Raw genomic sequence first — 26,814 nt, 5'->3', positions numbered from 1 at the left:
CTTGTATTTTCGCCGTACATGTTCGAACCGACAGCCGATACGGAAAACGATGGCGGCAACGGCGGCAACGACGATGTTGAGTGTGCCAAAAGCGAGAGCGATGTGTACACCTTCTCGCGCGCTGGAAATCTTAGCTGTTACGTATGCTTTTTTTTTCATGTAGCTGCACGTTCCAATGACGGGAGAAAAAATGCGCTGAAGTGTCACTGGGAACTTGGTGCTGGAAGAATGCCGAAGCACTAACTTCTCATTATATTGTAAACACGGGTACAATTCCGCGATGTCAAGCACCTTGCCGCTGCTTGTCTGAAGTCCCGTGGTTTTCTGAGCGTTGATGCACGATCGCGAACATAAGTGCCGCGTTTCAAAGCGCGCACATGCAGTGCTGCGAGGTACAGTCATGGAAGTTGCTTATCATACACATCCAGATCGAGATGGTCAGGGGGATTATATGTGCAATATTCAGAATATGGATCGACGACATTGCGATTGTGGCTCGATCAAGAATCGGTATGCGCGCTCCATGCTAGTGTTGACATAAAGATATTAGGCAGTTTTAGCACCGCCGTGTGGTAAACATGATAACTGCAACCGCACGTCGAATGTCACTAGGCAAGCCTATACTCCAATTTATACCTCAGGTGCAACGCTGTGGAAGCTACGCACGAAGTCCGGTTACCAAAATTTATAACCGCGCGCGTTTCCGTCTATGGTTCGCAGCGTGCCAGCGGCATTTGCTCGCGCGAGCATGCACGTGAAGCTGCCGCGACGGGCTGCAATTAAAGAATGCCGAAAAGAAAATTGATTTAAAAGAACGTGTTAGCAGCCGTATAAGTACACGGATTGTTTCTATGGGTAAATTCTTTTTTTTTCATTCAGAACTGAGCTTATATATGAAAATTTTTCTCAAAAATCGGGTCAAAAAACACCGAACTTTTTCTAAGTGCGAACGCAGCCACTGCAAGAAGTATCTCAAGCCTCCACAGCGTTGCACCTGATGTATGAAACGGAGTATAGCAACGCTAGCAACAACGCGTTTCCGCATTTGTCGTAAGGCTATCCGACTATCGCGGAAATGGTCCGAGCACAGCACAGTTGATTTCGTCGGCACGAACTTATCTCTCCTCACCGCACTGCGCTGCAAGCTTCTTGTGCTTCGGGAACCTGTGAAACACCACATCGTCTCGCCCGCGTGTGTTAGTGCAGCCGATTGCTGCACAGAACGAGGGCATGTTGGGCGCCCTTGGCTGCAGGCACTCACGCAGCACAGAAGGAAAGAACAGTTTACGAAAATCGCAAAACAAACGTGAGCGGCGGCGGCGGCAAATCACTCGTAGCGTCGTTCAGTAAAGCGCAGGACGGAAAGAGGCATGCCAGCGCATGCCAGCACGCCGGTCCGGCAGCGCGGTCCCCGCCAGTGACGTCACTCTCGCAGGTTCTCTCCTCTGGTAACCTCCTCACCCGGCGCTCCGGGAAGCGATGGGGGCGTGTCCGCGGGGGTGATTTAGAAAGCGATTTCCACCCCTTATATTAACAAAACGAAGAAAAAAATTTCGGAACCGTAAATTATTAGGTCTGTTCTTCCCAATCCCAGCAATTCATGGAAATTGAAAACCGCTTCAGCTTCCCTTTAACGAACCAACCGACTGAGCTACCTTTCCGGGCAACATTGAAGGGTCACGAGTTCAAATCACAGGTTATGTTCCTTTTTTTCTCCTTTTCTTTCTTCTTTCTTTCTTTTTTTCTTTCTTTTTAATGTCTTTTCTTCATTTCATCACTGTACGGAAACCCTCCTAAAAAAATTATATATCCTCAATTATGTGTGGCCACACATGTGCAGGTCATAAATACCAGGTTCTCTAGCCGAGTGCCATCGATGCGGTATAACCGAGCTCAGATTGGTCCACCTTGACTGATCAAATAGGGCACCACTGTAGGTTAAATGAGGCGTACAACTACTGTGGGACCCGCCGTGGTTGCTCAGTGGTTATGGTGTTAGACTGCTGAGCACGAGGTCGCGGGATCGGACCCCGGCCACGGCGGCCGCATTTCGATGGGGCCGAAATGCGAAAACACCCGTGTACTTGGAATTAGGTGCACGTTAAAGAACCCCAGGTGGTCGAAATTTTCGGAGTCCTCCACTACGGCGTGCATAATCAGAAAGTGGTTTTGTCACGTAAAATCCCATAATTTAATTTTTAATATAACTCCTGCGGGGACGGTAGAGTATCCGTCTCCAGTGCAAGAGGACCGTGATTCAAATCCCGGTGCCGCACATTTCTCCTCCGGAAAATACAAAAAAACCGTGTGTTGAGAAAATTGCACAAACAGGCCTGGAGTGCGGCCTGATCCCGGTGACCAGAACCGGTAACGCACTCTCTCACCAGAGCAGGATTGGCTACCCTGGTGCAGTATATGGCCACAATCTCCTATATGAATACAACAATGAAACCCAGGCCCTCAGTCCCCAGCAGCCGCGAAGCAACTGACCACGGCGGCGGTCAGATCTGTGAAGCTGCAGAGGGTGCTAAGAATACCTGGCTCCGGACAGGCCGCCATTGGAATCTGAACCTGGCAACGTTTAACATTAGAACGCTATCTAGTGAGGCGAGTCTAGCAGTGTTATTGGAGGAATTAGAGGGTAGTAAATGGGATATAATAGGGCTCAGTGAGGTTAGGAGGACAAAAGAAGCATATACAGTGCTAAAAAGCGGGCATGCACTGTGTTACCGGGGCTTAGCGGAAAGACGAGAACAAGGCGTCAGATTCCTGATTAATAAGGAAATAGCTGGTAACATACAGGAATTCTATAGCATTAACGAGAGGGTGGCAGGTCTTGTTGTGAAACTTAATAAGAGGTACAAATTCAAAGTGGTACAAGTCTATGCCCCTACATACAGTCATGATGACCAGGAAGTCGAAAGCTTTTATGAAGACGTAGAATCGGCAATGGGTAACGTGAAAACAAAATACACTATACTGACGGGCGACTTCAATGCCAGGGTAGGCAAGAAGCAGGCTGGAGACAAGTCAGGGGGGGAATATGGCATAGGCTCTAGGAATGGCAGAGGAGAATTATTAGTAGAGTTTGCAGAACAGAATAATATGCGGATAATGAATACCTTTTTCCGCAAGCGGGTTAGACGAAAGTGGACGGTGAGGAGCCCGAATGGTGAGACTAGAAATGAAATCGACTTCATACTCTGCGCGAACCCTGGCATCATACAAGATGTAGACGTGCTCGGCAAGGTACGCTGCAGTGACCATAGGATGGTAAGAAATCGAATTAGCCTAGACTTGAGGAGGGAACGGAAGAAATTGGTGCACAAGAAGCCAATCAATGAGTTAGCGGTAAGAGGGAAACTTGAGGAATACCGGATCAAGCTACAGAACAGGTATTCAGCTTTAACTCAGGAAGAGGACCTTATTGTTGAAGCAATGAACGACAATCTTATGAGCATCATTAAGGAGTGCGCAATAGAAGTCGGTGGTAACGCCGTTAGACAGGAAACCAGTAAGCTATCGCAGGAGACGAAAGATCTGATCAAGAAATGCCAATGTATGAAAGCTTCTAACCCTGCAGCTAGAATAGAACTGGCAGAACTTTCTAAGTTAATCAACAAGCGTAAGACAGCGGACATCAGGAACTATAATATGGATAGAATTGAACAGGCTCTCAGGAATGGAGGAAGCCTATAAACAGTGAAGAAGAAACTAGGAATAGGCAAGAATCAGATGTGTTCGTTAAGAGACAATGCCGGCAATATCGTTACTAATATGGATGAGATAGTTCAAGTGGCTGAGGAGCTCCACAGAGATTTATACAGTACCAGTGGCACCCACGACGATAGTGGAAGAGAGAATAGCCTAGAGGAATTAGAAATCCCACAGGTAACACCAGAAGAAGTAAAGAAAGCCTTAGGAGCTATGCAAAGGGGGAAGGCAGCTGGGGAGGATCAGGTAACAGCAGATTTGTTGAAGGATGGTGGTGAGATTGTTCTAGAGAAACTGGCCACCCTGTATACGCAATGCCTCATAACCTCGAGTGTACCGGAATCTTGGAAGAACGCTAACATAATCCTAATCCATAAGAAAGGGGACTCCAATGACTTGAAAAATTATAGACCGATCAGCTTACTGTCCGTTGCCTACAAAATATTTACTAATGTAATCGCAAATAGAATCAGGAACACCTTAGACTTCTGTCAACCAAAGGACCAGGCAGGATTCCGTAAAGGCTACTCAACAATAGACCATATTCACACTATCAATCAAGCGATAGACAAATGTGCAGAATATAACCAACCCTTATATATAGCTTTCATTGATTACGAGAAAGCGTTTGATTCAGTCGAAACCTCAGCAGTCATGGAGGCATTACGGAATCAGGGTGTAGATGAGCCATATGTAAAAATACTGGAAGATATCTATAGCGGCTCCACAGCCACCGTAGTCCTCCACAAAGAAAGCAACAAAATCCCTATAAAGAAAGGCGTCAGACAGGGAGATACGATATCTCCAATGCTATTCACAGCATGTTTACAGGAGGTATTCAGAGTCCTGGAGTGAGAAGGATTGGGCATAAAAGTTGATGGAGAATACCTTAGCAACTTGCGATTCGCTGATGATATTGCCTTGTTTAGTAACTCAGGAGACCGATTGCAATGCATGCTCACTGACTTGGAGAGGCAAAGTAGAAGGATGGGTCTGAAAATTAATCTGCAAAAAACTAAAGTATTGTTTAACAGTCTCGGAAGAGAACAGCAGTTTACGATAGGTAGCGAAGCACTGGAAGTGGTAAGGGAATACATCTACTTAGGGCAGGTAGTGACCACGGATTCGGATCATGAGGCTGAAATAGCCAGAAGAATAAGAATGGGTTGGGGTGCGTTTGGCAGGCATTCTCAAGTCATGAACAGCAGGTTGCCACTATCCCACAAAAGGAAAGTGTATAACAGCTGTGTATTACCAGTACTGACATATGCGGCAGAAACCTGGAGGCTTACGAAAAGGGTTCTGCTGAAATTGAGGACGACGCAATGAGCTATGCAAAGAAGAATGATGGGTGTAACGTTAAGCGATAAGAAAAGAGCAGATTGGGTGAGGCATCAAGCGCGGGTAAACGACATCTTAGTTGAAATCAAGAAAAGGAAATGGGCATGGGCCGGACATGTTATGAGGAGGGAAGATAACCGATGGTCACTAAGGGTTACGGACTGGATTCCAAGGGAATGGAAGCGTAGCAGGGGGCGGCAGAAAGTTAGGTGGGCGGATGACATTAAGACGTTTGCAGGGACAACATGGCCACAATTAGTACATGACCGGGGTAGTTGGAGAAGTATGGGAGGGGCCTTCGCCCTGCAGTGGGTGTAACTAGGCTGATGATCATGAACACAACTGCATCCTGTTGGCTGGTTACTCCATCCCTGAAATTACGAGATTAGAAGAAATAGGTAATTGTGTGTGAAAAGTTCCCATGCGTTAAAGCTTAGCCCTGATCGTGTGCGTTTTTCTTCGTCCTTTTGCTATAGACAAGGCAGCCCGATGGTACTATTTCTCCCATAAGGTATCTCCGTGCTTCCCTGTCTATATTCACGCACACGTCTCTTTTGTTATGCAAACACACATTCTGACCTGCTCACGAAGAATGCCATACAAAACATGGTAAACCATCGGCGAACCTGGCGCAGCGATTTTCGGTAGACCTTATGGGGGACGAAGGCATTAATAAATGTAATAATACTAGTGTTATTACCAATTATTAGCAGTATTTTTGTCATTTTTGCCCTCGTGGTTAACTTACAGTTATTAATCCCTGCTTAGGGAATAAGTGGTGCGCTACACTTCCTGTGGTGGCCAAGACACTCTCTTAATCTCTCGTCACAAACTGTAAGGCAATGTATGTTCCAAGAGAAAGTTCTAAAACATTACCTCTGTCAGGTCTTCGAAGTAGGTGGTTGATACTTTGTCGCCGCCCATCCGTGGATGATCTTTGAATCGTTTCTTTGTCGCTGCCATCAGGCACTTATGAAAATTAACCAATCTCCTCAGGTTTCTTTGAGGCCTCTGCAATGAAGAGTCATTGCGTTCAACAAGAATGTTCAATGCCTTTCTTTGTCACTCACGTATTTCATTTGATCCATATAAAATCTTCTAGCCTTGTCCACGGCAGTAACGTTGGTTGCTACCACAGTCGCCTGAAACATGATGTACGCTTAAACCAATTTCTGAAAGAAAAATATTCCAACTTACCTGCAGCACCGACTCAGCTTTGGGCAATTCGTTTCCTTGGAACACGTCAGCATAAGCCTGCAATAGCAATTTCAAATTAATATACATGTGTAGAATGAACGGCTTACTTACCCTGAATAAGGTCAGCAGCTCCTGGCAAGATATTTTTCTTCCATCGATCTCCTTCACCAGTAGGTTTTTAGATGCCAGTATGGAAGGTATCAGTTCTTCCAGTTTTGCCCGGAAGTCTTCACTAATGTCGTCAAGGCGGCCCTCGAATGATTTACCGCTCGCCACCTATATTAACATACGTCACGATAAGAGTTTTGACTCGTGAGACTGGTTATTATTACGTATCATGGGCGACATACAACATATTACACAAAGCGGTTGAAAAACAAAATACATTGTCAAACCTCATATCAAGCATAACTGATGTGTATCAGGTGCTACTTCTATTACTCTCAACACATTTACCTACATTCCACCAAGGAAACAGTGCTAAAAAGGAAACACTAATACTCTAGTAAGTAATTTGGAGATATATTTCACCAACGACAACGATTCAGAGTGTTGGTGTGAATACAATTGTTGCGTTCGCAAATCCTAATGCGAAGCATTTTCCTCCACTCCACAAGCCACGCGTATCCATAGGGTAGAGTCTTGCAGGACATGGGCAAGAACATTGGGTGATGGTGTGAATGACAAACTGTTTTACACTGAAAATACTGCAGCCAATAACAAGACAAAGTCAGCAGCGCACTAAGAAACCGTGGCCTTCCCGGGCCTGCCCATAATAATACATACATCTACGATAAGATGGGATCAGGAGGTAGTGGCTTAGACAAAATTATCGCCAGAGAGATCGTAAACGTTATTTTGAAATGAATGAAATTGGAGTCCGGCGTCTTTTTTAGTGGGTCTCGACATCCGCCGCGAACGCGGTTCCGAGATGTTGTCTCGAAGTGTCTTTCTCGCCTCGCTGGACCCTCCGATAACCTGTGATTAAGTGCCCAACCTCACCACACGATCTGCATCTGTTTGTAGTGTACATGTCTGGGTACCTGGCGTGCATGAGTCGGGTTTCTGTAAGAATCCGTTTGTAATTGTATGAAATGTACTGCTTGCGTCCTGTTTAACCTAGCGTGAGAAAATGGATATTCGCGTCTTTGTAACTGGTAGTGTGTCATGATGTCGTGAGACCTGGTCATACAATCCCCCCACGCCCGGACGGTTGCAGTGCCCAGCGGGGGCTCTTGCTCCGATGATGTTCGGTGAGTGAGGCCTCGAGCAACGCGGTCAGCCGCATCTTTGGGGGTGCTCAATCCAGTGTGCGCTGGGATCCATGGCAAACGCCTTCGGTTATCGAAGTGGGCCTCTTGCTGGGGTATGGGATGTCGCTCGAGTATGTCATACGCCTCTTGCGAGATGCGCCCATTTGCAAAATTGCGAATTGCCGTTTCCGAATCGCACACCACGTATGTAGCTTTGGTTTGTGTCGGGGCGAGTGCTTCGGCATGCGACGGGTTGCTTCGGCATGTGACGTGTTCACGGTGATGCTCGTGAGGTGTTTGCCTCGGTGGCTAGTAACTGCCGCCACGAAACGCTTCCTGTCTCGATAATGGGCTGCGTCTGTGAAGGCCGCCTCCTTGTAGTCGGAGTAACTTTGGTTCATGTGTTGTGGCCTGGTTTTACGTCTCCCCGTGCGGTGTTGGGGGTGCATGTTGCGAGGCAATGGGGGTACGTATAGTTGCTCGCGTATGGTTCTTGCAATTTTTACTTTGATGCCGCTCTGCCTGTGGTATGTTATGCCAACCTTTCCAAGCACGTGTCTGCCCAGGTGGGTCTTAGATAGGCGCTCGAGTTGGGACACTTGTTGTGCCTCTGCGGGTTCCTCGAGCGTATTGTGTAAGCCTAGTTCTAAGAGCTTCATGGTGCTGACCCCGGGCACAAGTTCCACCGCACATTTACACGCCTTGTGTACGAGGCCGCTGAGGTTGTTTCTTTCCGCAACCATCCACTTGTGGAACGCTACCATGCACTTTATTTGAGAAATGACGGGGACTCGTATCAGTCGTATGACGCCGCTTTCGGACATGCCTGCGTGTTGGTTGGTGAGGCATCAAATGAGCTGCATCGTGCTGGTGACGTTTCCTTGTTCGTCGCGTCTTTTAGAGACATGGTGCATTCCGGCTGAATGTTCCATTGACTCACTACATAAGGTATTGCCTCTGTAGGCCTGCTTTGCCAGGGTAGTTACTCGTGTCCTTTTCTTTGATGTGCTTTGCGTCATTATTGTACTCGAGCTTAGAGCAGTCTTAATAGGTGGCGTGGAATACGTGGTTGCAATAAGCGCAGTCTTTATTGGCAGAATATTGAAGGAAGAGGCAGAGATTCTTGGTAAGATTTTTTTCTAGGCAAGACGGTGTTCTTAAATTTGCCTTGATTTTAGTTGACGTGTGTGTTCCTGTATTTCTTGTTGCAGCAAGTGCGCTTTCGGCGACGCCCTTCGTCATCGTCTTTGTCGAAGTCATCGTCATGTTCGCTGAAGTTGTTGATGGAAAGGACGATGTCTATTTTTCTGGCGTTGCTCTGAGCGTTGGTTACGTACTAGTGTCATGGGTGTTTGCTTTGATTTGTTTCACAAGTTGACGTGCCCATTCGTCGGTAGCTGGTGCAATGCGTGCTTTTATAGAAGCAGACTTTTCTGTTAGCGAAAGCTGTACGACAAGTTTCTCAGAAAACTCTACTGAGGCTGATGCGACATAATTCCGAGTAGGCGTTTTAATCACGTTGAACTGCAACATAAGTAGTGCCTGTGATGCTTCTACAGCAGTACGGTGTTGTACGTTAGTTCCCAGAAGGGAGCTCCAAAATTCAAAAGTTGCTTTAGGTCCAAATGTGAGTGGTTCATTCAGTGTTGAAGAAAACACATTGTCTTCCTCGAGAAAAGAACATACGCTGTTGGTGGTCTCCTTCTGACTACTTAGATGCTATCAAGTAGCCGTTGTTAGGTCCGAATTCATGATAGTAGCATGGGACATGCAGGATTGACTAATACCGTTGCAATGTTCACGTGACACGAAACCCAGCTAGTCGGCAGCGGAAACGAGACGAAGGTTTGAACGGGTCAGATTCTTCAATGACATAAATCCTGCGGCGTGCCGAGAGTGCAGATGGTAACAGCCCTGGTGGTGGGGGGTGTATTCTGTAAGAATACACCCCCCTCCCTCCCAGTTCAGCTAGTGCGCTGTCCATTTCGGCCGCTACTGATTGGATAGAGCCGATCCTCTCCTCCTCGCTCATAAAGCTGCATCCAATCAGCATATCATATTGACCGCAAATAAGACGGGGACAGAGGGAGAAAACACATAAACAGCACGGGCTGTCCCTCTGTTCCCGTCTTATTTGCGGTCAATATGATATGCAGTAAATACCAACTAGGCCAAAGTGAAGTTCTTCTGCATCCAATCAGCGGTGGCCGAAATGGACAGTTCACTAGGTGGTTCTTACAGCATACCCCCCATGATAAACCTTTGTGGGTCATTGTTCAGCCGGTGCACCGACAATGTCACGCTGGGCTTGCGGTTATGTGTTCCGCATTCTACTGGCCCAGGCGAAGGGTAAATTTACTGTATTAGAGTGGAAAGTCGGGCGAGTTGGTGTACATTCATACTGGGAACAACGCGAACAAGACGACGGCGAAGTGAAAGGACGCAAAAAGAGCGCGGACTCACAACTACGTTTACTGAAACACGCATCAGGTGTATAAGCGACACAAGCGATCACACGTTCAATCGAGAAAAGCACAACTGGGCCACGTGTATACAGGACATCTTTTAATGTATCAAGCTATCCAGGTACGGTAATTCCTGCGGATAAAGCGCGATCGGAGGCTGGCAATACCACCACGTGCCCTTTCGCTCAATGTGGGCTGCTTCAACGGCTTATCTGGTGGACGAATAAGTATGCTTAAACAATATTGCTTTCACCTTGAGCAGAGGCTTACACTGCCATTGCTGGCAATGGGCCGAGGCATGCGCATAATCATTCTTGTGCAAGGACAGTTCATGCTCTCTAAGACTTTCATTTATGACTGGCCAATTTGCCCTGTGTACACTTGCCCACTCTTGAGCAAGAAAGGGTATACCACATTGGTAATGCAGCCTACATACTTATTAACAGGTTTCTATTTGCACATTACGCTAGGACTACGTCCTGCTCCACTATCTCGCCTTTCGACCGCCGGAAAAATAGCACTCAATTTTCAAGAAACTGAAAACACAACCTTCGCCCCATAACGACCTGCAACTTTCTTTAGGCCATGAGATAAGCGATTTGCATAGGGTACAACTACCACGTTCTTCTTCCTGCTATTTCCTTCGGCTACCTTCATCGTCGGTTTTTTTAACCATTTAATCGATTTCTGAGAGCTGGCCGTTAACAAGCTATCCGGGTACTCAGCTTCCTCCAGCCTGACTACCTGTCATGCAATGGAATCACTCATTGCATGCCTACATGTTTTTTCCAGGACGGCGCGAACTACGGAGATGCAAATGGCATATTTTGCTACTGTAGAATAACCTAAGATGATGTTCAACCGGGGCTTGGCTGAACGGGGGAAGTGTTCCCAACAGACATGATCGTCTAGAAAACGAAGTCTAAGGTGAAGGTGTTGTAGTTCAGCCTCTTTTGCTTGCTGCGAGATGAACCTCAAACCCTGACCAAGCTCACTAAAATACCCATTATTTCGTCCAACTTGCTGGTAGAGTCGACCCTCTCAATTACAACAAAAAAGTCAACAACTCATCTGAATGTATTGATGGCTATCGCAGAAAGGCGCCGGCTTAATGCCACGTCCACCTGCGCCAAAAAATGCTACTCAAGATTGGAGCCACTCTAGATCCGATGCATATACCAGCCTTTTACATAAAAAGTGAGACATTCCATCCAATCATTGTAGACCTCGGGTAACATGACAAAAGTCCAATGAAGATTTCAACAGTAACACTACATTTTTGGACAAACCGCATTTCATCACTCTTTTCCGTAATGCATGCCTTGACACTACACATTAATTGGTCGTAAGGCAAACAATTGAAATGATCCTCTACGTCTGCTTTAATAGCGGTACACCTTCCTGGATTATTTGACGAGAGGTATTCGACAACGTTCTGAGAATTCGGGATAACCAGAGGATGGGCCAGTTTCAGCGAGGCAAAGTGGAGTTGTAAAAATGTGGAAATTTCGCTTTGCCAAATGTTCCTTTCAGTTACGATAACCCGGAATCGCATCTCCGGTTTGTGGGTCTTCACGCAGAAGGGTACCTCTAACTGTCCTGTTTCGTTTTCAGAACACGCTTGTGAAGGCTTTGTAGGCTTAAAGCATCAAGAAGCGCTACTGCCTTTTTCTTCACTTTGGCTACAATATCTTTCACTTCTTTAAAGTTCTTACCAATAGTCAAACTTGCCTTTTTCTGTTAAATCCCTTTAGGTGACACAACAAAAGTACCTTCTTTATCCGAAACAGCAACCCTTAACCCATTGTTCTCTACCTAGTCCACAGTTTGATCCAACCGGTGGCCTTTATCGCCTCTAGTTTTAGTCCTGGCGCACACATCAATGCACTCCGACACACACCTTGGCTGAACGCTTTCATCAGCCAAAAGAAGATGAACTACAATGAACCAAAATACCCTACTCCTACTCGTCATGGCATCATGATCACACCGTAGTCGTCGTAAAGGCTTTCATAAAATAATCGTCATACCATTTGCCTCATACACTCGCCCAGATTGAATTTCCGCCATACCGTTTTCATGTCATTGTTGTCATGCATTCGTTCTCTTACCATCGTCGTTATGCTGTCACAGTTCTATCATGATCGTCATTTTAAATTCAATAACTGACAATGGCTAATCAGTTGTCGTCATACCATTTTTGTCTTGCCGTCGTCTCAAGATTTCGTTTTACCACCGTCATCACTGCAGGATGTCATTCTTTCTTCGGGATTCTGTTGCGATCATGTTCTTGACATGCAACTGTGATTAAACCGCGGATGTCATGCAATCGCCGTCATTGCATCGTCGTTAGAGATTTGATACCGTGCACCTCTTGTGATGCCGTTGTCGTCACATCATCGTGGCCGTGCCACGTCATCATTCCAGCGTCGTCATTTGTTTGTCCCTCATAGCGTCGTCATGCATCGTCACCATCTCCCTCCCGTTTTCCTCCTGTCGTTGCCACGCTGTCCTCTTTATACCATTGTAATCATTTAAGAATCATTATCTCATGCTCGTCGTACCATTGCCACGCATCGACTTTTTCGTTCCAGTGATGTCATTCTTTCTTTGTCATTGCGCTGTCCTAACTGCAACGGCGTCATACAGTCATCGTCGCGACGCCATGCCGACGGGTGACTTTGGTAAGTGAGTGTGAAGATACCGGAGTATGAAGTACATAGCTGAAGCAACGGATGTTTCAACAGGACCACTCGTGTTATATTCTCCTGAACTCTTAAGTAGTATGTGTCGATATATAGTAAGGTAATCACACTACCGTGTAAAGTGATTATGACACGAGTTCTGCCGTAATTTGTTCGATATTACAATAATCCCATTTGTGGCAAGCGCGCATTCTGATCCCCACCGTTGCTATAAGGCTTTGTAAAAAAAAGCGCTCCCGACATTTGTGGCGTTCCTGTATCACAACCCAATTTCCGGTGAAGCTGTTTCTCTCGAACAGCTTTAATAGGAATTTGATTGGCCGTAATTTATTCATAAATTGTAAAATGGTGCCCCGTTTATATGTGACCATTTATAAATTTTACCCGCATTTAACGCTTTCGAGCAGTTGCTGGAAATTGTTCGAGAGCAGCAAATATTCCATACACGTTTTACTTATCCAGAACATCGTCCATGTTAACTCGTTCGCACCTTTATCACTAAATTCGTTTCGGTTGGATTCATAGTTGTCAGTTGTCACTGAGTTCTAACTTGATATCTTTTAAGATTTTCCAAGGAGTCTGTGCTGGAGCGTGCAGAAGAACCGTTATCCGCAGTGTTTTATCCGTAAAGACATGAGCCCTTGAAGTAGTATTCCCTTCAAAGGCTGTAATTAGCTTTGACCGAGAAAATATGAACTCCTATTTATGACAAAGGGAAGCCACAAGTTAAATGCAAGAAAAATTAAGGCGTAACCGAAAGCGGAGGAAATGTGTACCTTATCTCCAGGGGGAGGCATAAGGAAGCACCCAATCTCCGAAAAGCAAGACTTGATTCTCTGTCGCAGCTCCTTCAGCTCCTCTGCCTGCCCCTCCTTAATCGCCAGGCGTTTTTTCAGTAGCTCGCGTCCACCTTTAGCACCGTACTCGTAGTCTTGTTCAGCCCGCCAGTCTCGCACCAGAAATAGAAGCTTTTGAAAGGTCTTTCCTGACTCCTGCATACGGGAAGTGTTCTCATTTTTTAGGCTTCATGGCCGCGCTAATTAGGGTTCGACAAATAAATACCTTTTGCGCCAGCCTGCTGTACTCAGCAAAGAACTGCAGGTGCTGTAGATCATCCTCCTTGATGTTGTTCATTAGGTTGTAAACCTGAACGGAGCTCGTTAACATGCTCAGGGAAAAAATTGTAGTGTTTTCTTTTACCGTTGACTCGCAATCAAAGGTCCCTTGAGTGTCCATTAACAAAACCGCCACCTTTTCACCATTGGATTTGGTCATCTGAAAAAATAATTCAATGTATATGCAGCCACTTTGAGCACTATATAGGTGCCTTACCAGAAATACTTCCTTCCAGAGCAAGATGCCCGTGGTATGACGGTGACAGCCAGGTTTCCACTCAAAGCCCTCAAACGGGATTGTCATGTCCCTTAGCCAGTTGGGTCGACCATTGTTCCTCAGGTATTGCAAGAAGAAGTTGAGCAAAAAGGATTTGCCCTGACGGTACGCACCTGCGACCGAAACGACGACGACTGGCAGATCTTTCACGTTGTCAGCCAAGAGAATGGTTTCCAACTCGTCTACGTTGAGCTGAAAGTTGTTGTCTTCGACTTGTAAAAGTTGCACTTGTTTAGCACTCATCGTGGTAGTCGGGAAGCGTCACCTGCATTCAGCAAGTGTTTGAAAACATCAAACTTCCACGCATTTATTCAAGTCCCCTGTTTGTCTTCAACGGTTTTCTCCGATTGAAATACATCACAATATAAATGAGCTGTGTTCCTTCAAGGTAAGCCAAATCGCTAAACCGCATCTAAGCCAGCATTTTTTTGTATTCAAAACTGCACAATCATACCACTAGTTTCAACCTTCACGTATATAATAACGGACCTAATATAACAGCAAAGAACGTGTTCAAAAAACGAGTTCTCAGACAAATATCAGCCAAATTCTTCACCAATGCTAATCAACACGAGCCAACTTATGCAATTTCGGCGCTCCTAAGGCGCCACGAGATAGCGTACATAGGCCATCCATTATGGGAGTTTTCCTTATGGGTGCGTCGTCTAGGCTAATATATTTTCACTGACAAAACTGCTCTGGCTGTACATTATGATGACTGTGATTAAGTTGTCGGCAGGTCGCCGCTAAGGCATGATTCTGCGGGGCATGCGCTTGCTTAGCCACATTACGCAGTGCGCCAGTTCTGCCTGGGACATTGCGCATCGTAGTAAACGTGGGCAGCCACAATGGGAGCTTGTAGCATGTCTTCATGTCGTCTGCTGCATTTTCGAAGTGCGCTGACGGAGTTGATCACGTTGTGCACTGGGCTGCATGCGCTGAAACCACCGTCTTTTCGCAATTAGCATGTAAGCCCAAGGTTGGCTTACCGCTTAAGAAAAAAAATTTATTAGGCAAGTGTTACACGTTTGCAAAACGTTAGGGTGAAAGCCTGTTTGACACTTGGCATAATGTTTGTCTCGATTACGATACGTTAGTGAAGAATTGTGGCAACTATCCCTCCGATGGAGATGAAGCTTGTTGTTGGCTATCCGACTAATCACCGCACCTACTGGTAGTGGGCCAGTGCCGTCAGTGCTTTCTCAAAAGCAGGGACAGTGCGGCAACGTTGGCGTGATGAACGGAATCGGACCCAGCGATGGGAGAAGACGATGACGAACGTGCGAGCAGTGGCATGAGGGCGAGGGGCCGTATAAGAATGCTGGCATGATGGGGGGCGTCGGAACAAGCTGGGGAAGAAGACGACGACGAACGCGCGAGCACTGGCACGAGCATGTCTTTGTTACCACGTGACTTGTGCAATAAGGCACGTATTGGGGACACCCTTAGCAAGCCGGAACTGTCGAGCAGGCATGACTTCAGCAAAGCGCGTTGGTGTCGCACCCGGGAGGCCTGGCGATGTATTCTCTAGGAGTCCGCCTAGTATACTGCCCATTTCGGCCGCTACCGATTGGCTGGGGCTGCTCGTCTCCTCGTCGTTTGTACAGCTGCATCCAATCAGCTGCGGCCGAACTGGACAGTCCATTAGGTGGACTTCTGCAGATTCCCTCCCCCCCCCCCGGGTTCGTTTCCATCCAGACCAATATGTACCAAATGTTCCTTTCAAAGCCTCTTATTTACTTTACTTAAGGGGACCTGTCTAGGATATGTAATGTCAGTCCTAGCATTGTCGCGTCGGCTATTGTTTTCGTCACTGCGCAGTTTGGCCAAGGACGCTACCGACTTAGCTACCTAATTCTCTCTCCTTAAATGTTACCTCATCGTAACGAAGGATTGACGGGCACGCATGTGGCGACACAAAGCCACGCTTCTCTAATCGTCACTGAACGTGCTCAAGTTTGCTGGATTGCATTGCTGCGCTGGCGGCACGAGGTAGGCAACTACGCTATCACATGGCCTTTTATATAATATGGGCGAGCGTCTATGCGACAAAAAGAAGTCTTATGGCTGCACCTCTACCAACCAGTTACCCCACAAAAAACCTTGAAATACAAACTCGTAACAAGAGGAGCCAGGCAAAGGTTTCAGAGCAAAGTTTAATTAACTGAATAGTTTCGCAGAACGCTGCAATTCATTAAAATAGCTGGCGAAACGTGCGCTGTACCGTTGGTTGACTACCAAAAACAAAATGACTTAGAGAAGCTTGGTGGCGCAATGAATGAACGCCTAGGGAACAAGTGACTGCTATTGATACATCGTTTTTGTTTGCTTATGCTCAGCCATTGCATTGTTGCACGACTATTAAATCACCGACATGACAAAGCAGACACGAAAACAAGAAAATAGAGTGCGAAGCGCTTCAAATTCACCGTTTCTCTTAAAGTGGGACCATTCCCACTTTAAGAGAGAGTTTCTTGTCAAATTGTATCTAAACTTTGTGAACTACAGTTGTTGTAGAAGGCCAAGTAGCTTGTTTTATTGCTGCCAATATGCCAAGAAAAAACTAATTTTCCATGAAATGTTTCCGTTTTCTTCACTTCACTTTCTACTGCTTTCGCTGCTTTCTACAGAAATACTGTGCATTTTTAGTAGCTTTGTGCGCCTCAGCTAGAAGCTGTGTGTTGTGGTACCAGCGTTTTTTTTTTCATATCTTGGCGATCCATTTCAAACCATTCAGTCAGAAAACGAGCAGGAATATTTTATCGGCCTTCAAGGGAAAAACAACAAATTCGAATGTTTCTGGCTCTTGCGACATTTCTGAGAATCGTACAATTATTATCGTTCATCAACATTGCAAAGGCGGCACTCCGCCGGTGTCGATATGTGGTTCGCTATGTGGTGTGGTTCGTAAGAAGGCAACCAACTGTTTATATTTATATGAAGGCCCTCAAAATTTATCTCGCTATTGCAAAACATTGATAGAGGCTTTTGCATATGACAAAAAGGGTGAAGGCGGAAGCCTGAGGGCTCAAGACAACTCATTAAATCACTTGACAATATCATTCGATTGCGTTGTTACATCTTATTACTTCTTTTCTCCCACTAATTTTCGTGGGTTTAAGTGTCCTAATTGACGTTACATTATTTACGTGCGTCCTCATTACGTTGGTAATAACTAAGACTAGAAGTCGTGGGTTCGACTCCAACCGAAGGTCGAGGGTGTGACTCCAGTTACGATTGACATCTAGCATTGTTATACGCTGTCTCCTTTCTCGGCAATTAATGCTTCACCGGCAAGCGTGCAGCTATGAAAGGCCCTTAACGCTGCATCGTCGCTTTCTCAGGACCAGGGAGCTGACTATTAAATCAGTGTTACCACAGCTGACGGGCAAGCTGAGCACCCCCCTACACGAGGCTGGACCTGGCATAGACGGCGACACGCGAACAAAGGCGCTTACGTAGAGACGATTACAGCCGCCATTATTCGTAGAAGCAAGAACTAACTGTGGATCCCGCTCTGTCGGAGCCTGACCCTGACAAACAGACCATCAAGGATCGTCCACTAATGTATTAAAGAGGCCAACGTCGAGGACTTCCACGGGAGCGACTTCGACATCAAGTTCCCAGCTTGGCACGTCGTTGCCTCGTATGTGGGGGCGAACCTGCAAAATTGGAGGCGGAGGATGGTGGAGGATGCTGCGTTATGTGAGGCATTTTGCAAACGGTTCCAAGGTTGTGCTTAGCCGAGAAGAAGAACAGTGAATTTCCCCAACGAGAGAAAGGGGGAAAAGAAGTTCATAAAATGCACATCTTCAGGATGTTGTGGTGAAGCTAGATTGAACTCCTCCACCAGTGCGCACGCGCAAGCACATCGCTCCAGCGAGTGCGGCATGATTAGTGTGCCCTTCGATGCCACCGACGTGCTGAACTGACGTGCAGGGTTCATATGTGTATAATGACTCACTATTCACACCATCTCCAAGCATGCTTTTTCGTGTTCGCTGACTGAGGAGCCTCCCAGCAGCAGCCACAGGCGCGCGAGCGTTGTGTCTGGAGTACGCGCACCGCGTGTAGATTGTGTGCGTGTGCCTGGTTTTCATGCTGGGCGCGTGCGTGTAGTGCGCTATGCGAGTTAACCGTTCTTGTTGAACTCTGCGTGAACGTGCTGACTGGGTGTTTCGTGTGCCGTGAGAGGTGTATGCTACGACAGCCGCATGCTTTTGTGAGCGCCGCGTGAGCGTGTCCATCACCGAGGCCGCCACGACGCGGACTCTCCTCATCAGTGCACTTGTTTTCCCACTGACTTTCTTGAACATTTTGCGAGACACCAGGTGCGCACGTGGCCTTTCCCGCGGTTGCCTTTGTAGCACCAGCTCGTTCGAGCAACAAGACTCACTGGAGGTCGGCCAGCGTTTCACTTGACCTCCCACTGCCTTTCAACATTTCAACATTGCGGCACATCGAGCACACGCAGGCAAAGAAGGCCAGCATCTTTTACAAGTGCTTGGCGAAGCAGGCAGTGGCCTCAGCCTAACTTCCTCTTCCTCCACCCGCCACATTCGCGTGCTGTGCTACCGAATCTCTCTAAGCCTTCCGCGAACGCTGCGGCTCTACTTTCGAGCTCACCGTCCCTAGCTGAATTCAGCGCCACCCGTGTTCGCGGAACATGCTGTGCGTACACTTCCAAGAAAGCAACTGCTGACAGTGTAGACGTTTGCTCCATTATCTTCCCCGAGGACTCTTGGAATTCCTGGGATGAAAGCATGGATACCGCAAGTACTGCCAAACGTGTGCGCGACGACTAAGGCAGCGACGAAGCACAGCGCAACTTGCCGCCACTGTGTGTCACACAAGCGAAGCAATGTGCCAACGACGGGAATCTGGGTCTTGCGACTCCCTCGGCAGCTGACGCTACCGCGGACCTGGTGTGTCCGGTGCTTCTACAAAGACGATTTAAGGTCTCCTAAACCCAACCACACGCCCCCTCCACTTCGAGCCCCCGAAGTTAATGCAGCTTCGCCCGCGTCTGCTTGGACGGAACCTACTAAACAGCTGCAAGCAATGCTCCTGCTCTTTCACACCCGGGACCCTTCGTATCAGCACCTGAGAATGTCTTTAGCCGTCGTCCAAAGGTGCGAGTGACCTCGCCGGAAGCGCCCGGAGTTCCCAAAGTATGGAACACCTCCACCACCAAAGCCCACATCGCAGCCAGTTGCAGGCACGCTGCTATTCCGGCCAGCAGAGAAGTCGGGGTCGGTTCATCACTCGTGACATCGCTCGTCACACCTCGCCATTGCATAAGCCTCACCTGCCATACCTAGCGTGCTTGCTGTAAGCGTCAACACCAAGTTGAACATGGTTGTGGCAGATACGAACACAAAGGAGCCGCAACAGGAGCGGGTGCCTATGGACTCCACCTGCGAAGAGGCTTTTGAAGGGCGCCTACCAGTGGACCGAAGCCAGTCCGTGGGCTATGTCTATGGTATCGACGTAGAGTACACAGACGAGCAGCTGCTCGCTGCCATCACCGCACCTGTACGGGTACTTTCAGTGGCAAGTAATGGCAACAAACTAACTGCTGCCTTCGCAGCAAGCAAACCTCCGTGCGACATGGAGATTTGGAAGCTGCTGTTTGCGGTTCGCCCCGAGCACCCTACGCTCTGTACGAACTGCTGAAGACTGGGGCATGTCACTGCTACCTTCCGGAGCATCGGACTTCTACTCTCTCCCAAAAATACAATGGCTCTGCTCATCCATCTGTTAGCTGCCGCTTGCGTCACTGTCGGAAAGCTGGTGCTGGGAGGCACAGCCATCCCACGGGCGGAGGAGGTCACACATTTGGCGATCCAGGTATGTGGATACTCGCTTTCAAGTCTGCATTCATCAAGACTCGAAGAGTAAGAACAATTGTCAGCCGGCTACTTCTGCGAGGAAATGGCTGGACATATGTCTCTCCCATGGTGACGCCCCCTCCATGTTCTTTTACGCGTTAGCAATAGCTAACCTAACGTCGACAGCAAGAAACTACTTGCTCTGGAACATAAGACAGCGATAAGAAAATGCCTAGGACTTCCACGCCATTCACTGGTGGCTGCTACATTTTGGGAGGCCCTGGTTTCTCGTTGCTAATGCGTCGGCAGTGGCTGCGCCACACAGACCACCTGCACCACATTCCTGATGGGGTTGCCCTGGTGCCCAGACTGCGGAGCCTTCTTTCCTCACGGATGGGCAGCATCTGCGTATTGTACGATGAGCTAGTAGGCCACTACCCCACAGTAATGCTACCACCCCCACCCCACCAACAACTACTGGAGGTCCATCCCCAGTTGGAGGCGAAGAAGAAGAGGTCCCCACCAGGCGAGCTGTCGCAGGCTACGCTGTTCAAGCTGCACAAACTATGTGGGTACCTTCTAATCTTCACAGGTGGGTCTATCCTCCCATCCAGTTAGTCGGCTGCCGCACCCTTCATAGTACCGGTCACTAGAACGACCCTACAGCGCCGTCTCCCATTTGCTGCGAGTTCCACAGTGGTAGAGCTGGCTGGCCTCCACCTGGCAGCTGACTTCCTTGAGGAGCACCCACCAGAGGTTTCCGTGGCCATTTTTTCAGAGTGTCGCACGGTTCTTCAAGGACTACTCAAAGTCAATTGAGCTGGATTCACCGTCACCCTGCTTCTAGCTAAGTTCTCTGCTATCCAGAGGAGTGGCATCCACGTCTCGCTCCACTGATTGCTCTTACACGTAGGGATAGCCGGAAATGAAAATGCGGATGCTAGGGCCAAAACAGCCCACTATGCTCCCGTTGCTGTAGCCTCTGCGGCAGCCGCATCCGACTATACATGACACCGTCTGTTGAAACTGCGTTTCGATTGGATGTGAGGCCATCCAGCGTATTATTATAACTATAAAGTATTCCACAGTATATAATATTGTAGGCGCACTTTCCTAACATCTACTGATCTGAGCAAATATCGCAGTAATGTCTCATGCAAATAATTCACGGAGCTCGAAAATCCTAATGCTGACTCTGGCACGTCTAATATTGTGTGCCGAGTGAGACTTTCATTTTCGAGGCACGAAGCCAAAGATTCAGGATGGTAGACGTTAGTCCTGAACAGTATATACGCGATGAGCCGAAATCTTTTTTTCTGCTCTTCCATCCGTCTTGACGGTCATTTTCGTATACTGTTATGTTAGCTCATGATATTTACCAATTGGCAAAAAACAAAACCAATTGGTTCAGTTAGTTTGTGGGCCGGCAATAATAAGGATTCAACTAGCTGACGTGCTTCACTGCGGTTTTGGAGGAGCACTGTTCAATTGCTGTGAGGCATGCTATGGGATAATTTACCTTCTTCAGGAATTCTAGAATAACGTTGAGCCTTCTGTAATGGACCAAGCATATTTAGCAGTAACCGCGCTTACCTTACTTCCTCCTGAGTCTTATCAGTTCACCATCGTTGAATAACAGATGCAGATGCCGGCCACCGTAGCAGATTGTTGACAGATCCTGTGAAGTCAGGGTGCGCAGTCCACCAAGCCGTCGATTGCTGTAGAAAAATTGGCCACCCTGTATAAGCAATGCCTCATGACCTCGAGCGTACAGGAATCTTGGAAGAACGCTACCATAATCCTAATTCATAAGAAAGGGGTAGCAAAAGATTTGATAGATTAGAGACCGATCAGCCTACAGTGCGTTGCCTACAAAGTATTTACTAATGTAATCGCAAATATAATCAGGAACACCTTCAACTTCTGTCAACCAAAGGACCAGGCAGGATTCCGTAAAGGCTACTCAACAAAAGTCCATATTCACACTATCAATCAGGTGATAGAGAAATGTGCAAAATGCAACCAATCCCTATATATAGTTTTCATTGATTAGGAGAAAACATTTGATTCAGTCGAAACCTCAGCAGTCACGGAGGCATTATAGAATCAGGGTGTGGACTAGCCGTATGTAAAAATACTGTAGGATATCTATAGCGGCGAAACATTCACAGCGTGTTGACACGAGGTATTCTGAGACCTTGATTGGGAAGAATTGGGGAAAAGTTAATGTAGAATAACTTTGTAACGTGCAATTCGGCGATGATATTGCCTTGCTTAGTAATTCAGAGGACCAATTGCAATGCATGATGACTGATCTGGAGAGGCAAAGCAAAAGGGCGGGTCCAAAAATTATTCTGTAGAAAACTAAAGCAATCTTCTACAGTCTCGGTAGAGAACTGGAGTTCAAGATAGATAGCGAGGCATTGGAAGTGGTAAGGGCATACATCTACTAAGGACAGGTAGTGACCGTGGATCCGGATCATGAGACTGAAATAATCAGAAGATCAATAATGGGCTTGGGTGCGTTTGGCAGGCATTCTCACATAATGAACAGCAGGTTGCCATTATCCGTGAAGAAAAAAGTGTATAACAGCTGTGTCTTACCACAACTCACGTGTGCGGGAGAAACCTGCAAACTTTTGAAAAGGGTTCTACTTAAATTGAGGAAGACGCAACGAGCTATGGAAAGAAGAATGATGCCCTTAACGTTAAGGGATAAGAAAAAAGCAGATTGGGTGAGGGAACGAACGCGAGTTATTGACATGCTAGTTGAAATCAAGAAAATGAAATGGGCATAGGCAGGACATGTAATGAGGAGGGAAAATAAGCGATAGTAACTAAGGGTAACGGACTAGATTCCAAGGGAAGGGAAGCGTAGCAGGTGGCGGCAGAAAAATAGGTGGGTGGATGAGATTAAGAAGTTTGCAGGCATGACCTGGCCACAATTTGTACATGACCGGGGTCGTTGGAGAAGTATGGGAGAGGCCATTGCCCTGCAGTAGCCCCAGGCGGATGATGATGAGGATAATGATGATGAAAAATGAGGCAACATAAATTCAAAAAAGTATGAAGATCCCACACACTGCGGGAATTGATGTAAGCGGAGCTTTTCCTCTTGGATGCTCTGACTGACGATAATTAGCGGTGACGTTGACGGCTAAAGCTTAATTTCTTCAACGTTTATTCTAAGACGAGAGTGTGAGTTGATGTTAAATGTGACCTTGAGTTCACCCCTGCTGTTTGTCTGCGTAGTACAGAGAACTCACAGGGAAAGGTGTGTGCTTGAGGCGTGGTTGTGCACCATATTTCATAACCCCTGAGAGAGTTGAGCATTGCCATTGCCTCATATGGGACATCCTACGGTGGCAGAAGTATTAAACTTGGATTATGAGCCTGTATGTGCTAAAATCACAATCGGATTATGAAGCACGCCGCAGTGGCGGATTACAGAATAATTTTGACCCCATGATGTTCTTTAACGTATCCCAACATCTACGTACGGTTTCTATTTCACCCCTCTAAATGTGGCTGCCGCGATTGGAATCACATTCGCGAACTCAAGCGATGCCATAACCGCAAAGCTAGCGGGGCGAGCACAGAAGTTTGATTTGACGGTCGACCGCTTCCGTAGTGTCGCCTGGACCCTGTGGTGCGCTTTAATTATTGCGGCTCCGCTTCTGCAATTTGTCCGCTTGATATATTTGCATGGTGTTTATTTTTTAGAAATTGCTGGAACGTACGGTAGCGTTCCTTGAACTTAAGTTTATCCAGTTTCCCCACAACCCTGTCGTATAGTAGTAGAGTTTCCTTGCCTTCTCACGTCACCTCTCCCCCTCCCTTGTATGGGAACTGCCTCTTCTCGTCCATCGTCTTCATAGTTCTACGTCCCCTCCGGACTCGCACGTTAGTACAAAGGGAAGTGCGGCAGTTTCTGCAATGCTCTGAGGGGAGCAACAGATAATTACAGTGGTCAAGAGGCTAATGTGGCGACGCCCAGGGTGCTCCAGAGGGCACTGTGCACATTCGATGCGGCGGGGTGAAAACGGGTTTCTCGCGCAGTCTTTCCTCTCTGACTCGCTCTATACATTTGTACACACGCTATGAAATCTCCCCCCTCCTCCCGAGGTGGTGTGTGCGACAGCAGCATGCAAAACAGCCACAGCAGCAGCGGCAGTGGGAAAGTTGAAGGAAGAAAAAGGAAGACGGAAGCTTCGCTTTAAGAACTGTTCAGGCAGCACTATGCTAGTATGGACTTCGATAGTTGCTATTGCGACTTTAAAACAAATGAGTGCAACCAAGAGAGAACTGCAAAACTTACAAGTGGCATATTCACTAGATAGTGAACACTGACATCACATATATGACTACTAGATGAAAACTGACCATCACTCCAAGAAGAACCAATCACTCAGCCATCTCAGTAAATGCTTGAGAGCTAACTTGAACAGAAAGGCCTCAGAAAGTTTTGCGTGGCACCGACCCCTGCACTATTTGAGACTGCTGACATGAAGCCTTCTTGGACCTTGGAATCCACAACATCCGGGAAGTGGCCCAAGGTCGCGTCGAGTTCTGCTTTATGCTATACATCTTCGGCCCCCTATGAATGGTGCCCTACTAGTACGATACCAAGGATAACCTGACGAGGAATTGATGAACATGGCGTAAACGTAGGAAAGCCAGAGAAAGGGAAGGAAACCGATTGTAATTTTGCACCCAATGGGACGACCTTGTACTGAGCATCTGGGCAGAGCATCAACTATGTCTACGGGAAGGGACGTGGTAAGAACACATTCTTCATGGAGCTCGAGCCATCCTGAACTGTTCCAAATGCCTACGAAGGCTTCATCTAACTGGCAAGCAAGAACTTGCTCATCGTAAGAGAGACGGAAGTGGGCATATAAGAAGTGCTCACGCCGAAAATCTACTATCAAGGCGGACGTATTCCACCTCTAAAGAGAGCGTGGAAATTATATATGGGCTGGCTCTATTACACAGCCCGTGCATAACATTTTAAGGTTCCGACATTGCTTTTCAACGAACGAAGCAGATGAATCGTGGTGGTTGATGTTATTAGGAATCGGAAAAGCCGCTTCCAACTGAACGACGTCTACCTTCTTGACGTTCCGTCTCGGCTGTCATTTACGCTTTGTGTGCATTCCGTTCTGAGAGCTTGTTAAATCACCGCCCACAACAGCCCTAAGTAAAATAAAATTGCTCATCTTCCTAAGCCTTTGAGTACAACACTGCCTCTTGTGACTCGAGTTTCCTACGAGCGAGCTATGTTAAATACTGGCATCCACGAGTCCCAGTGTTACAAACTTCCGAACTAGTGAGCTTTTCTCGGCTTTAATTCCCTTGTTGGAACAGTTGTTCTAACATGATTTACTATAGTGTTACCAAGAAATATTTAGTAAGATATTAGGAAAACTATCGCCATCATTCGCTGCTTCTGATACCCGCCGCTCGTCCGGATTTTGGTCACTAACAACTTTCATTAGGAGTAATATCCCCTATTCAATCATCGTGTAAGTCATCCCCAAAGTACCTATCTATACAGGTTCTAGAACTTACCGCGAACATGTTGCAAACGTCTCTGCGTTATTTTGTGCCGGCGCTGAAAGGCACTCGCAGCCAATGTTTATGGATGGTCCCTGTTTGATACGTGCAGCCGAAATCTTAACGGTCAGAGTCTCAATCATAAAGCGGTAAGGCGAAAGACGCCATGGAAAATTTTACAGCGAAGCTAGTAAGTAGCCTTGTCGGCGTTTTTGGTGTCAGTATCCATGGGCAATAATGTGGGCCGATCCTGGAGGTAGGGAAACACCAGGTCGACCCACGGCGGAGGTCAAGCAGGCGTCAAGCACTCAGCACTGAAGCGAAAACAGCATACATTCTTTAGAATCACGCACACAACATACAGAACCGCATTCGCTTCTATAAAGAACAAGCACAAAACAAGCATCTGAACCACATAATTGATTATAAGGCGTTCCTTAACAGTGCGGAGCACGTAATGCTTGCTGCATACGTTTTCCGGTAAAGGTAACTGTTGCGTAAGCTGGCTCGGTGATGGTGTCTTGCGACGTGTGCAGTAACGTTCCTGGCCTTTCGTATGTAAGATAACCAGCCTAGCAACTGATTTCATTGGGGTTACAACAACGCTATGGGCAGGCAACGCATAGTTAGGACTGCCCAGCTGCAGTGGGAATACGACGAACGGCACAGAGAAACAGAAACGACAATACGACGAGCGGTAGCGTGCCGTCAAAACTACTCCGAGTATTCTCGTTACTCTAAATTACCATTATTACCACCACTGTAAAACAATGAAGCATTGCATACCCCCCTCAATAGCTTTAGTGGTAGTTTTCATCACCTTCGCTGGACATCCGCTTTCACAGGGCCGGGTTGGCGAGTCAAGTTTTTTAATACAATTTGTCGGTCTGCATTGAACACGTAGGTTTTCACAGAAAATGTACTCATACTTATATTAGTGATACACCAGCGCGATGGCAGTTATGCGCCGGCAGTGGTGAGAAGCAGACGACAAAGGCCGCCATAGCTGTAAAAAAGTATCATATTGTTTTTTAAGCAGGATGTTCCTGTAATTCAACTCTTTGAAATGTTAAGATATTTCTACAATAATAGCTGCATGCTTTAGTGGTTTCCATTTGAACTTCTTGGTCTTTCACAATTCAAGGCTTCTCTTTAACATAACGATATGTTAGGGTATTTGGTGCACATTGATTGCTAGTACACTATCGGCAGCCCGCACTAACGAGGAGAAAATGGTCACTGACAGGGATCGATAGAAGAAACTGACACAATGAAGTCAAACCAAGTTTTGTTCCGGAAAGCGTAACCATGCTTCTACTCTTGATACGAACTGCAGCACCGTATCCACGCATGCACTTTC

At 47.0% G+C, this 26,814-nt stretch overlaps 1 protein-coding gene across 1 annotated transcript in view; it reads right to left on the bottom strand.

The window, feature by feature from the left end:
- The window catches only part of LOC135911855 (atlastin-2-like), a 63,284-nt gene that overhangs the window by 22,975 nt on the left and 13,495 nt on the right, over positions 1–26,814 (bottom strand). Inside the window, exons 2-9 of the mRNA XM_065444188.2 lie at positions 21,492–21,616; positions 14,008–14,332; positions 13,738–13,950; positions 13,452–13,667; positions 6,364–6,528; positions 6,253–6,309; positions 6,126–6,197; positions 5,932–6,066 (exon numbers count right to left, since the gene is read on the bottom strand). Of these exons, the coding sequence (XP_065300260.1) occupies positions 5,932–6,066; positions 6,126–6,197; positions 6,253–6,309; positions 6,364–6,528; positions 13,452–13,667; positions 13,738–13,950; positions 14,008–14,310 (1,161 nt within the window). The 5' untranslated portion in view covers positions 14,311–14,332; positions 21,492–21,616. The remainder of the gene's footprint in view (positions 1–5,931; positions 6,067–6,125; positions 6,198–6,252; positions 6,310–6,363; positions 6,529–13,451; positions 13,668–13,737; positions 13,951–14,007; positions 14,333–21,491; positions 21,617–26,814) is intronic.

Source organism: Dermacentor albipictus, chromosome 10 (assembly GCF_038994185.2).
Source record: "Dermacentor albipictus isolate Rhodes 1998 colony chromosome 10, USDA_Dalb.pri_finalv2, whole genome shotgun sequence".
In the NCBI taxonomy this organism is placed as follows: domain Eukaryota; kingdom Metazoa; phylum Arthropoda; class Arachnida; order Ixodida; family Ixodidae; genus Dermacentor; species Dermacentor albipictus.
The sequence above is the reverse complement of the archived record's forward strand: the minus strand, read 5'-3'. Positions and strand labels throughout refer to the sequence as shown.